Here is a 14014-nt window from a genome sequence, read left to right as displayed (position 1 = left end):
GTAGATGAGCTGAGAATAGATGAGAGTAGATGAGAGGAGCTGAGCTGAGAGTAGATGAGCTGAGAATAAATGAGAGTAGATGAGCTGAGAGTAGATGAGCTGAGAGTAGATGAGAGTAGATGAGCTGAGAATAGATGAAAGTAGATGAGCTGAGAGTAGATGAGAGTAGATGAGCTGAGAATAGATGAGAGTAGATGAGAGGAGCTGAGCTGAGAGGAGCTGAGAGTAGATGAGAGTAGATGAGCTGAGAATAGATGAGAGTAGATGAGAGGAGCTGAGCTGAGAGTAGATGAGCTGAGAATAGATGAGCTGAGAGTAGATGAGCTGAGAATAGATGAGAGTAGATGAGCTGAGAGTAGATGAGAGTAGCTGAGCTGAGAGTAGATGAGAGTAGATGAACTGAGAGTAGATGAGCTGAGAGTAGATGAGCTGAGAATAGATGAGAGTAGATGAGAGGAGCTGAGCTGAGAGTAGATGAGCTGAGAATAAATGAGAGTAGATGAGCTGAGAGTAGATGAGCTGAGAGTAGATGAGAGTAGATGAGCTGAGAATAGATGAAAGTAGATGAGCTGAGAGTAGATGAGAGTAGATGAGCTGAGAATAGATGAGAGTAGATGAGAGGAGCTGAGCTGAGAGGAGCTGAGAGTAGATGAGAGTAGATGAGCTGAGAATAGATGAGAGTAGATGAGAGGAGCTGAGCTGAGAGTAGATGAGCTGAGAATAGATGAGAGTAGATGAGCTGAGAGTAGATGAGAGTAGATGAGCTGAGAATAGATGAGAGCTCAATGAGCTTATTTTAAGAAATACACTGTAAAAAATGATTTGTTGTTTTAACTTAAAAAAGTTAGTGCAAGGGTTGCCTTAAGGGCTGCCTTAAAATTTTGAGTTCACTGAAATTAATATAGTAAGTTCACAACAATTTAACTTACTATGTGAATTCCAGTGAACTCAAAATTTTAAAGCAGCCCTTGCACTAACTTTTTTAAGTTAAAACAACAAATATTTTTTTACAGTGTATGGATCAAATTTTAACTGACCCAACACATCCTCTGTTCCTAAAGTTTTTAAGAAGCACCAGGTCTAATAACAGATTTCTGCAGAGGCCAATCAGGACAGCAAGGTACCACAAATCATTTGTACCCACAGCAATAAGACTATACAATAACATACCAAAAACATCTGTTGCACTTTAGTTCACTCATCTGTACAAATTCCCTTTTATGTATTTTATTTATTTTATGTAGCGCACAGTTTTTATCTTTTGGTTTTATCTCTTATTGTTTTTATCTTACATCACACCTTTTATCACAGATTTATTTTAATGTGGTATGTCTATTGCCTGTCTATATGTCTTTGGTATGTTTTGAGGAGATGTGCAATATGGACCACTTGAGTTTCCCCCTGGGGATAATAAAGTTTACCTTGAAATAAAGTTTACCTAGATGAGCTGATCTGAGCTGTGCAGGAGTATAAAGCTCCTCACAGGCCATTAAACACCCGATGATAAGTTTAGCTCGTGCAGAACAAAACAACGTTTATAGGGTTGTTTTTTTAAAACCATGAAACTCTACCTTTGATATCCTGAAGTGCTGTGAGTGTCTCAGCGCCGAAGGAAGATTTGTTACGCAAATATAAACCTCCAAAACACCACAAACCTCCCGCCTGCCAGCCTGCCTCACTGCCCGCCACTAAACCCGGAAACTGACGTCACTAAATCGAAACTTAACTTGTCAGCGAGAGAGAGAGAGAGCGAGGGAGGGAGGGAGAGAGAGAGAGAGGCAGAGAGAGAGAGGGAGGGAGAGAGAGGCAGGGAGAGAGAGGGAGGGAGAGAGAGGCAGGGAGAGAGGGAGAGAGGGAGGCAGAGAGAAGGAGAGAGAGAGGGAGGCAGAGAGAGGGAGGGAGGGAGAGAGAGAGGCAGAGAAAGAGAGGCAGAGAGAGGGAGAGAGAGGGAGGCAGAGAGAGAGAGGGAGAGAGAGGGAGGGAGAGAGAGAGGCAGAGAGAGGGAGGGAGAGAGAGAGGCAGAGAGAGGGAGGGAGAGAGAGAGGCAGAGAGAAGGAGAGAGAGAGGGAGGCAGAGAGAGGGAGGGAGGGAGAGAGAGAGGCAGAGAAAGAGAGGCAGAGAGAGGCAGAGAGAGAGAGGGAGAGAGAGGGAGGCAGAGAGAGGGAGGGAGAGAGAGAGGGAGAGGGAGGGAGAGAGAGAGGCAGAGAGAGGGAGGGAGAGAGGGAGGCAGAGAGAGGGAGGGAGAGAGAGAGGGAGAGAGAGGGAGGGAGAGAGAGAGGCAGAGAGAGGGAGGGAGAGAGAGAGGCAGAGAGAAGGAGAGAGAGAGGGAGGCAGAGAGAGGGAGGGAGGGAGAGAGAGAGGCAGAGAAAGAGAGGCAGAGAGAGGCAGAGAGAGAGAGGGAGAGAGAGGGAGGCAGAGAGAGGGAGGGAGAGAGAGAGGGAGAGGGAGGGAGAGAGAGAGGCAGAGGGAGGGAGAGAGGGAGGCAGAGAGAGGGAGGGAGAGAGAGAGGGAGAGAGAGGGAGGGAGAGAGAGAGGCAGAGAGAGGGAGGGAGAGAGAGAGAGGCAGAGAGAAGGAGAGAGAGAGGGAGGCAGAGAGAGGGAGGGAGGGAGAGAGAGAGGCAGAGAAAGAGAGGCAGAGAGAGGCAGAGAGAGAGAGGGAGAGAGAGGGAGGCAGAGAGAGGGAGGGAGAGAGAGAGGGAGAGGGAGGGAGAGAGAGAGGCAGAGAGAGGGAGGGAGAGAGAGAGGCAGAGAGAGGGAGGGAGAAAGAGAGGCAGAGAGAGGGAGGGAGGCAGAGAGAGAGGCAGAGAGAGAGGGAGGCAGAGAGAGGGAGGGAGGGAGAGAGGCAGAGAGAGGCAGAGAGAGAGGGAGGCAGAGAGAGGGAGGGAGAGAGAGAGGCAGAGAGAGGCAGAGAGAGAGGGGGGGAGAGAGAGGCAGAGAAAGAGAGGCAGAGAGAGAGGGAGGGAGGGAGGGAGGCAGAGAGAGAGGCAGAGAGAGAGGCAGAGAGAGGGAGGGAGAGAGAGGCAGAGAGAGGGAGGGAGAGAGAGAGCCAGAGAGAGGGAGGGAGAGAGAGAGGCAGAGAGAGGGAGGGAGAAAGAGAGGCAGAGAGAGGGAGGGAGGCAGAGAGAGAGGCAGAGAGAGAGGGAGGCAGAGAGAGGGAGAGAGAGGGGGGAGAGAGAGAGGCAGAGAAAGAGAGGCAGAGAGAGAGGGGGAGGGAGGGAGGGAGAGAGAGAGAGGCAGAGAGAGAGGCAGAGAGAGGGAGGGAGGCAGGGAGGGAGGCAGAGAGAGAGGCAGAGAGAGGGAGGGAGGCAGAGAGAGAGGCGGAGGGAGAGAGAGGGAGAGAGAGGCAGAGAGAGAGGGGGGGAGAGAGAGAGGCAGAGAAAGAGAGGCAGAGAGAGGGAGGGAGGCAGAGAGAGAGAGAGAGGGAGGGAGAGAGAGAGGGAGGGAGAGAGAGAGGCAGAGAGAGGGAGGGAGAAAGAGAGGCAGAGAGAGGGAGGGAGGCAGAGAGAGAGGCAGAGAGAGAGGGAGGCAGAGAGAGAGAGAGGGAGAGAGAGGCAGAGAGAGAGGGGGGGAGAGAGAGGCAGAGAAAGAGAGGCAGAGAGAGAGGGGGGAGAGAGAGAGGGAGGGAGGGAGGGAGGGAGGGAGAGAGAGAGGCAGAGAGAGAGGCAGAGAGAGAGGGAGGGAGAGACCCAATCCCTCCCCGTCCCTCTCTCCCGCTCATTTCCTGTCTCTACACTGTCCTATCCAAATAAAGGTGAAAAAAGCCCCCCCAAAAAAGTCTGATAACCTCAATTGCCTTTTTGTACTACTGTGAATGCCACTGTTCAGCAAAAAGAGAAATCTATGTTGGCAGAATGAGGAATTGAAAATTGACTTAATTAAGAATTCTTAATAAAGATAACAGTTTTATCATAGTTTGGATTATCATGGGCACATCATTGGCAAAACATAAAATTCTTAATGCAGACGGTTGCCTTGAAATTTCAAGTATTCTCAACTTTTCTTTTTTTACATTGTAGAGAGAGAGAGGCAGAGAGAGGGGCAGAGAGAGAGAGGGCGGGGGAGAGAGGGAGGGAGAAAGAGAGTGATTGAGGGAGAGAGGCAGAGAGAGAGGGAGGGGCAGAGAGAGAGGGAGGGGCAGAGAGAGAGAGAGGCAGAGAGAGAGAGAGAGAGAGGCACGGGGAGTGGCCAAACCTTGAGTCCTAGTCCAGTCCCAAGTCCCCAGTGTTCAAGTCAGAGTCAAGTCCAACTCATTACGGAAAATTTTGAGTCGAGTCCACTATTGATGCAAGTTGAGTCAGAGAACAAGACTCCACCTGCACCATTTGATGGTGGCTGTTGCTGCCTTTATGTGAAAGCGTCTCTGCTACTGTGTTAGACTAACGTTACTGCTCGACTGCCCCATTTTAGTTAACAGGCTATAGATTAAAAGCTAGTTCATCACTCAGCAAGCCCCGCCCACTATCAACAGAGCAATGAACATAGTGTGTCACTTCCTTTTCTGGGTGGAGTCTTACCAAATGACGATTGAAGTTCAAGGTTGCCCCCGTCGTCTCCTCGATAGTTCTTCTATATATGGAACACACAGCAGTGCATTTTTTCCCACTGCACGAGAAGTCTGTATCAGCAAAGCGGACAATCCTAGCGGCATCTCTCCAGGCATTTTAGCGCCATTAACGTGAATTTGTTCCTGAACATGACGTATGAACAGGTGAATGTGCTTCTCTTGCACAAAATTAGCATAAAAATTAATGTATTAATGTATAAATATCTTATGCCAAATTATTATGGCATGTGACAAAAAATAAAGAAAAAATCCAAGTCCTCATCTCCAGTTTACGAGTCCGAATGCAGTTAATACACGAGTCCTTAAAATTAGGGCACGAGTCGGACTCAAGTACTACAGGCCTGGTCAGTGCTTTGTCAATCAAAACGTTTTCCATCACAGTAAAGTTTCATGTCAGAGGAGTTTGCGCTTTCCAGTGAGACATTAAATAAAACTATAAATGAATAAAACCTTTGTTTTTAAGCTGTTTGTCAATCTCAACCACTGACTCATTGAGTCACAACAATCTCCAAGTTGAATGAATTCTTTGTGCTGGATAAAATTAAGAGAATGCTGAAAGTGTGGACTTACTACTTATGGTAATACTTACTTCTTAATACTATAATTATTATGCATTACTGTACTGTAAAAGACTGTAGACTATACAAAAATGAAAAAAGAGAAATATAGAAAAATTGGGACACAAGAATAAGACACATAAGATGTTAAGATATTAAGATTGATTTAAATTATAATAATAAAAATTTGTTAATTAATGGAATTATAAAGTATACAATATCATAAAGCTGTGTATTAAAAGATACACTATATTGGCAAAAGTATGTGGACGCCTGACCATCACACCCATATTAGATTCTTCCTCAAACTGTTGCCACAAAGTTTGAAGCACACAATTGTACCGAATGTCTTTGTATGCTGTAGGATTACAATTTCCCTTCACTTGGACTAACAGGTCCAAACCTGTTCCAGTATGAATGACAGTGCCCCCATGCACAAAGCACAGAGCTCCACGAAGACATGGTGTGTTAAGGATGGAGTGGAAGAACTCAAGTGTTCTGCACAGAGCCCTGATTGAACTCAACCCCACTGAACATCAAGTTTGTGATGAACAGCTCCACTTTTACTTAACACGTTATCAGGTAAGGATTCTCTTTTATGTCACACCTACTGTCTGATTTCTTTAGTTTGATATCATGTTGATTTAAAACTTCTCTCATCTATTATTTCTACTAACTAAACTGCCTTTATTACGAAATGTCATTATTTTTATAATCAATATCTTAGATACTGCCTATAAAGAAATAAAACAGTTTAGGGCATGCTGATATTGGAAAGTAATCCACATTGCAATGGTAAGAGTACCTCTGCTTTGCATCAGGTTACATAACAGCACCACTTGCAGTACTTATTATTTTCCTATAACAGCACAGCCCCAACTGTTTACTTCCTTACATCACATCAATAGTTTACATTCAAACTGTTATGAATGTAATAATGTAAAGTGCTGCAAAACCAATTTTGTTTCAAATGTATGACACTCTGTAGGGAACAGGCACGTGCTGATAAACTTTACGACTTAGATAATTGCCTAATTTCATAACTGCGTTGTTGTACAGTAACAACTTACTGTATAAATAGTATGTTATATTGAGTATAAATGTTTCTAGCATCTATACTTTTGCATCAGTACATTTTTTAAGACAGATGACTTTTATTGCAAATAATTTCCTCAGATTCATTTGATACTTGCTGCAATATTAAAGGTACACGGACTTTCAGATTTTAAGTGTAGGTCATAAAAAGTGTAGTGTAGGTCATAAAAAGAATTTTCCCCAACACCCAATTATTTTTGTTTAGTGACCGAAAGCTACTGAACTCGAATCACACACTTCCAATTTTATTAGTTTTTTTTTTAACAGAACAATTAATGAATTTATTTCCATGGGGGGGGGGGGGGGGGGGGGGGGGGGGGGCTAGTTCTCTGGTAACCACAAGATTTTGAATCCCCACTCGCATCTGTATTATAGCATGTCTTGCCAGATGGCAGTAGGTACTATTTTTATGATGGTCTTTGGTATGACCCAACCGTGAGTAGAACTCACAATCTCCCAATCGAGAGGCAGACATGCTAACCACTAGGCCACTCGCTGGCAAGCCAGAAGACTATTGGAAAAATATTTTGTGGATGGATGAGACCAAAATAGAACATTTTGGTTTAAATGAGAAGCGTTATGTTTGGAGAAAGGAAAACACTGCATTCCAGCATAAGAACCTTATCCCATCTGTGAAACATGGTGATGGTAGTATCATGGTTTGGGCCTGTTTTGCTGCATCTGGGCCAGGACGGCTTGCCATCATTGATGGAACAATGAATTCTGAATTATACCAGCGAATTCTAAAGGAAAATGTCAGGACATCTGTCCATGAACTGAATCTCAAGAGAAGGTGGGTCATGCAGCAAGACAACGACCCTAAGCACACAAGTCCTTCTACCAAAGAATGGTTAAAGAAGAATAAAGTTAATGTTTTGGAATGGCCAAGTCAAAGTCCTGACCTTAATCCAATGGAAATGTTGTGGAAGAACCTGAAGCGAGCAGTTCATGTAAGGAAACCCACCAACATCCCAGAGTTGAAGCTGTTCTGTATGGAGGAATGGGCTAAAATTCCTCCAAGTTGGTGTGCAGGACTGATCAACAGTTACTGCAAACGTTTAGTTGCAGTTATTGGTGCACAAAGGGGTCACACCAGATACTGAAAGCAAAGGTTCACATACTTTTGCCACTCATAGATATGTAATATTGGATCATTTTCCTCAATAAATAAATGACCAAGTACAACCCCAATTCCAAAAAAGTTGGGACAAAGTACAAATTGTAAATAAAAATGGAATGCAATAATTTACAAATCTCAAAAACTGATATTGTATTCACAATAGAACATAGACAACATATTAAATGTCGAAAGTGAGACATTTTGAAATTTCATGTCAAATATTGGCTCATTTGAAATTTCATGACAGCAACACATCTCAAAAAAGTTGGGACAGGGGCAATAAGAGGCTGGAAAAGTTAAAGGTACAAAAAAGGAACAGCTGGAGGACCAAATTGCAACTCATTAGGTCAATTGGCAATAGGTCATTAACATGACTGGGTATAAAAAGAGCATCTTGGAGTGGCAACGGCTCTCAGAAGTAAAGATGGGAAGAGGATCACCAATCCCCCTAATTCTGCGCCGACAAATAGTGGAGCAATATCAGAAAGGAGTTCGACAGTATAAAATTGCAAAGAGTTTGAACATATCATCATCTACAGTGCATAATATCATCAAAAGATTCAGAGAATCTGGAAGAATCTCTGTGCGTAAGGGTCAAGGCCGGAAAACCATACTGGGTGCCCGTGATCTTCGGGCCCATAGATGGCACTGCATCACACACAGGCATGCTTCTGTATTGGAAATCACAAAATGGGCTCAGGAATATTTCCAGAGAACATTATCTGTGAACACAATTCACCGTGCCATCCGCTGTTGCCAGCTAAAACTCTATAGTTCAAAGCATTGGCGGCTGCTGGTTTTTAAAACAGGGGAAGCCCATTTTACATATTCATCGTAAAACCTGTAGGCCGGATATCAAAGCATAGAAAGGTGTGCCCCATTAGCATAGTGAACTAGACAACCCTACCTAGTGGCAGAAAGTATTTTTGCTTGTACATTTCATGTTATAGTCTGGCTTGCCAGGCTAGTGCCTCATATCCTTAATCAAAAATATCAAACATCCAAAAATCACTGGCTATTCAACGAAGAGCCTTGAACATCATACCCTGATATGCAACACAGAGTCTTTAACACAACACCCAGCTGTGCAACACATCCTTGAACATCTTCTGCAACACAGTCTGGAAATTCATAACCAGGTAGGCTATGCAACACACAGAACCTTGAATATTATACCCAGGTATAACCTATAACACAGAGCCCACCATTCTCTTAACATTACTGAACAATATACACACTTCAGATTCATGAACATTATATGATGCACACTATTTATACACAAATTCTGCCCTCCGCTCCTTTTCCAGAAAATGGTCTGTGACCCTGTCATACTAGCTGGTTGTGCTTTCCAGAGACTTCACCAATTTCTGTTAGCAGCTAGCACTGCAGATCCCAATAAGGCTCAAGCTAGCCTACAACCAGATTGAACTACAAATGAAATAAACGAGTGAATTCGCGAATGATCAAACTGATAGAATGGATGAAAGTTAACAGAGCACAACGAGTAATACTTACATTTATTTACAGAGTAATGTACAGAGACATCAATGAGAAGAAACGTTTATATGAAAAGAAATTCGGACAGCACTTTGGCACACGACTACACTTTCTCGACATCCGCTAGGGACTGACTGATCAGACTTCCGTGTTCCTCGCCGACAGAGCCCGCCCTCCTCATGTCTTTCAAATGGCTTCTTGTCCCTCCCACTGTCTCGTTTAGTCCCAGAGAAGCCCGGCTTCCCTGGAAGTGACAATTTTGTCGATTTTAACCAATAACAACTAGCCGAAATTGGCTGTTCAGAGCCCTCTCATAGACTGCAATGGATACCCGGCTGCCAGCCATAGAGCCCATTGAAATAAGAAAGGTTACAGCGTGTTGCCAGATTGGGCTATTTTAAGTGCATTTTGGCGGGTTTTGAACATATTTTGGCTGGAAAACGTCAGCAGTATCTGGCAACATTGGTTACAGCCTGGCAGCAAAGGTGATTCTCGTAGCGAACTGCAAGTTCGTCAGACATCACTCAAATAAGTTACAGGATAGTTATGAACGTAAATACAATCTTGGGCATATATTATGTTATGCAAGTTATTGTTTTAATGAGAATTCAACGTCATAGATGCCGCAGTTTGGGGAGAGAATTTTAGGGGAAGCTCGGCTTCCCTTGTTGTATCTGAGAAATCGCCCCTGGTTCAAAGAAGAAGCCGTATCTAAACATGATCCAGAAGCGCAGACGTCTTCTCTGGGCCAAGGCTCATTTAAAATGGACTGTGGCAAAGTGGAAAACTGTTGTGTGGTCAGACGAATCAAAATTTGAAGTTCTTTATGGAAATCAGGGACGCCGTGTCATTCGGACTCAAGAGGAGAAGGATGACCCAAGTTGTTATCAGCGCTCAGTTCAGAAGCCTGCATCTCTGATGGTATGGGGTTGCATTAGTGCGTGTGGCATAGGCAGCTTACACATCTGGAAAGACACCATCAATGCTGAAAGGTATATCCAGGTTCTAGAGCAACATATGCTCCCATCCAGACGGCGTCTCTTTCAGGGAAGACCTTGCATTTTCCAGTATGACAATGCCAAACCACATACTGCATCAATTACAGCATCATGGCTGCATAGAAGAAGGGTCCGGGTACTGAACTGGCCAGCCTGCAGTCCAGATCTTTCACCCATAGAAAACATTTGGCGCATCATAAAATGGAAGATACGACCAAAAAGACCTAAGTCAGTTGAGCAACTAAAATCCTACATTAGACAAGAATGGGTTAACATTCCTATCTCTAAACTTGAGCAACTTGTCTCCTCAGTCTCCAGATGTTTACAGACTGTTGTAAAGAGAAAAGGGGATGTCTCACAGTGGTAAACATGGCCTTGTCCCAACTTTTTTGAGATGTGTTGTTGTCATGAAATTTAAAATCACCTAATTTTTCTCTTTAAATGATACATTTTCTCAGTTTAAACATTTGATATGTCATCTATGTTCTATTCTGAATAAAATATTGAATTTTGAAACTTCCACATCATTGCATTCCATTTTTATTTACAATTTGTACTTTGTCCCAACTTTTTTGGAATCGGGGCTGTATAATATTTTTGTTTCATTTGTTTAACTGGGTTCTCTTTATCTACTTTTAGGACTTGTCTGAAAATCTGATGATGTTTTAGGTCATATTTATGCAGAAATATAGAAAATTCGAAAGGGTTCGCCAACTTTCAAGCACCACTGTAAATGGCAGTAATGCAACACTGTGGATGCCAGCTACCGTAAAACCCAAAAGAAGAAGAAGGTAAACCTGCGCATGCACACACGGACTTCCTCTGTCTGCACGAAGCGAGAGATTTCATGCACATTATTTGATTTAATTCCTTCAAATTAAATAACTTCCCTGCCACAGAATGGCCTGATATTTTGTGAGATATTACAGAAATAAACATATATCACAATCACCAAATTTCAGAGGGAACTAAATTTCACCGATTTTATGAAATCAAAAGGCTGTCTAGCTTTAAGACAGAAGATAAAGTCTGATGACTTTCCCACCATTGTTTATCTGCCGTCTAATCACAAAACCAGCTATTCAGGTGCATGAATCAGCTCGCAGCATTCACCTTAAAAAAAAAAAAAAAAGTCTTGAAGAGTCTACTCAAAGAGTCAACTCAGCCAGATGATTCATTGATGAGTCAGACATCACAACATTTTACCTCATCGGAAAGATTACTCATTAGGGATAAATATATAACATCATATACGGTACCAGTCAAATGTTTGGAGATGCCTACTCTTGTGCATTTTGACTATTTTCTATACTGTAGAACAATACTGAACTCATTATGGACAAAAAAACACAACAGTTTGTACTTTTCAATTGAATCATGCAAAATGTGACCAAGAACAAAGAAAACAAGCAAAGAAAAATGACAAGAGAAAATGAACTTTTTTTTTATTTGAGGTCATTTTTGAGTTCTACATTTCTACAAAGTCAATTGGAAGAAATGTATTAGGACATTACATGCAATCTGAAACAGCAATAGCTCACAGACTGTGACTATATCGTAGAAAATGTGGTTTTAATGATACAACATTACACAACAAAAAAAATAAAAGGAAGTAAAATATATTAAAATTGAGATACACGAATAAGATTAAAATTTCCAATAAGGTGCAGAAATTCTACTGGATTTTAAAGACGGTCTTGAACTCCTTTTCAAACTTCCTTTTCATTTTGGCTCCCATCCTGCCATACCTGTTATCCTGCACACACACACACACACACACACACACACACACACACACACACACACACACACACACACACACACACACACACACACACAGAGTCATTTTTTACTTGTCAGAAATACCATGAAATAATTCCACTTGTGACTGAAGTAGATGGGTAAAAGAAAGTCTTTCGTCTTAAATGAGGACATGTTTTAACATGGTAGAATTAACAATGAATGATTTGTATAAATCTAAGCTGCACAACTAACTATTTTATGCTACTAGGAATCTGAGCTTAAAGTTTTGGCTCAACATAATATATTTACAGCAGCGATACTTATTACACGAATAATAATAACAACAATAACCAGAGTGTCAGTGACGCAGTAAATCACACAACTGTACCATGAGAAACCAGACTTGTTTATAATCAGCTAAGTTTTGATTTGACCTTCAAATCAAAACAATCAAAATCATAATCCAGTGAAAACTCAGGGAGGAGAAGCGATTTTCCTCAAAGTTCGTTAATCGGCCTAATAAGCAACTTGTTCATGAAAAGTCACAAAACCAGGGAGTAACTTTTGTGCAGACTGATTAGATCTTCCAAACAAAACAATCAGAATCAAAATTCAGTGAAAACTCAGGGAGGAGTAGTGAATTTTGTGAATTGTGGATGGACGGATGACAGATGCCATGTGATGACAATACTTCACCAGCCTATGGCCATGTGAGCGAAAAAATAAATAATTAAAAAAATGTAATAATAATAATAATAATAATAATAATAATAATAATAATAATAACTAGATAGATGATAAGTAATAATAAATAATTAATAATTGATTAATTAGTAAATATTATATTGAATATAAAATAACTATTTTATTATAATATTATTAAATAAATTATATAATATGTTAAACAAAAATTAAATACAAATTAAATACAATATGTATTATTATTATTATTATTATTATTATTAATGGATAGTTTGTGTTGACAAGAATAAATTCATCCAACATTAACTTTATTGAAGCAATAAATAAATACATACATAAATACTATTATTATTATTATTTTTTCCTTCAATAAAGCTAATATTGGATGAATTTATTCTTGTCAACACACATTAAACTATCCATTCACAATAATAATAATAATAATAATAATAATAATAATAATAATAATAATAATAATAATCGTCTCGTCTCGTCTCGTCTTCTTCCGCTTATCCAGGACCGGGTCGCGGAGGCAGCAGTCTAAGCATGGAAGCCCAAACTTCCCTTTCCCCAGACACCTCAGCCAGCTCCTCGGGAAGAACACCGAGGCGTTCCCAGGCCAGCCGAGAGACATAGTCCCTCCAGCGTGTCCTGGGTCTTCCCTGGGGCCTCCTCCCGGGGGGACATGCCTGGAACATCTCCCCAGGGAGGCATCCAGGAGGCATCCGAAAAAGATGCCCGAGCCACCTCAGCTGATTCCTCTCGATGTGGATAATAATAATAATAATAATAATAATAATAATCTCATCTCATCTCATTATCTCTAGCCGCTTTATCCTTCTACAGGGTCGCAGGCAAGCTGGAGCCTATCCCAGCTGACTATGGGCGAAAGGCGGGGTACACCCTGGACAAGTCGCCAGGTCATCACAGGGCTGACACATAGACACAGACAACCATTCACACTCACATTCACACCTACGGTCAATTTAGAGTCACCAGTTAACCTAACCTGCATGTCTTTGGACTGTGGGGGAAACCAGAGCACCCGGAGGAAACCCACGCAGACACGGGGAGAACATGCAAACTCCACACAGAAAGGCCCTCGCTGGCCCCGGGGCTCGAACCCAGGACCTTCTTGCTGTGAGGCGACAGCGCTAACCACTACACCACCGTGCCGCCCCTATTATTATTATTAATTAATAAGAATTAAGGATTAATTGCTAATTATTAATAAACAAAAAATGCATAGCTAGATAAGTAATAATACATAATAAAAATTAATAATTGATTAATTTGTAAATAATATTATATTGAGGGCGGCATGGTGGTGTAGTGGTTAGCGCTGTTGCCTCACAGCAAGAAGGTCCTGGGTTCGAGCCCCGGGGCCGGCGAGGGCCCTTCTGTGTGGAGTTTGTGTGTTGTCCGCGTGGGTTTCCTCCGGGTGCTCCGGTTTCCCCCACAGTCCAAAGACATGCAGGTTAGGTTAACTGGTGACTCTAAATTGACCGTAGGTGTGAATGGTTGTCTGTGTCTATGTGTCAGCCCTGTGATGACCTGGTGACTTGTCCAGGGTGTACCCCGCCTTTTGCCCGTAGTCAGCTGGGATAGGCTCCAGCTTGCCTGCGACCCTGTAGAAGGATAAAGCGGCTAGAGATAATGAGATGAGATGAGATTATTATTAGTTTCAATAAAGCTAATGTTGGATGAATTTGTTTTTGTCGACACACATTAAACTATC

General features: G+C 42.3%; 1 protein-coding gene across 1 annotated transcript in view; it reads right to left on the bottom strand.

Moving 5' to 3' along the window:
• Positions 1 to 14014, bottom strand: part of LOC132870279 (uncharacterized) — an 89919-nt gene that overhangs the window by 46918 nt on the left and 28987 nt on the right. The window contains exon 11 of the mRNA XM_060903916.1: positions 1572 to 1701. Coding sequence (XP_060759899.1) covers positions 1572 to 1701 — 130 coding nt within the window. The remainder of the gene's footprint in view (positions 1 to 1571; positions 1702 to 14014) is intronic.

This window comes from Neoarius graeffei, chromosome 22 (assembly GCF_027579695.1).
Source record: "Neoarius graeffei isolate fNeoGra1 chromosome 22, fNeoGra1.pri, whole genome shotgun sequence".
Classification (NCBI taxonomy): Eukaryota; Metazoa; Chordata; class Actinopteri; order Siluriformes; family Ariidae; genus Neoarius; species Neoarius graeffei.
The sequence above is the reverse complement of the archived record's forward strand: the minus strand, read 5'-3'. Positions and strand labels throughout refer to the sequence as shown.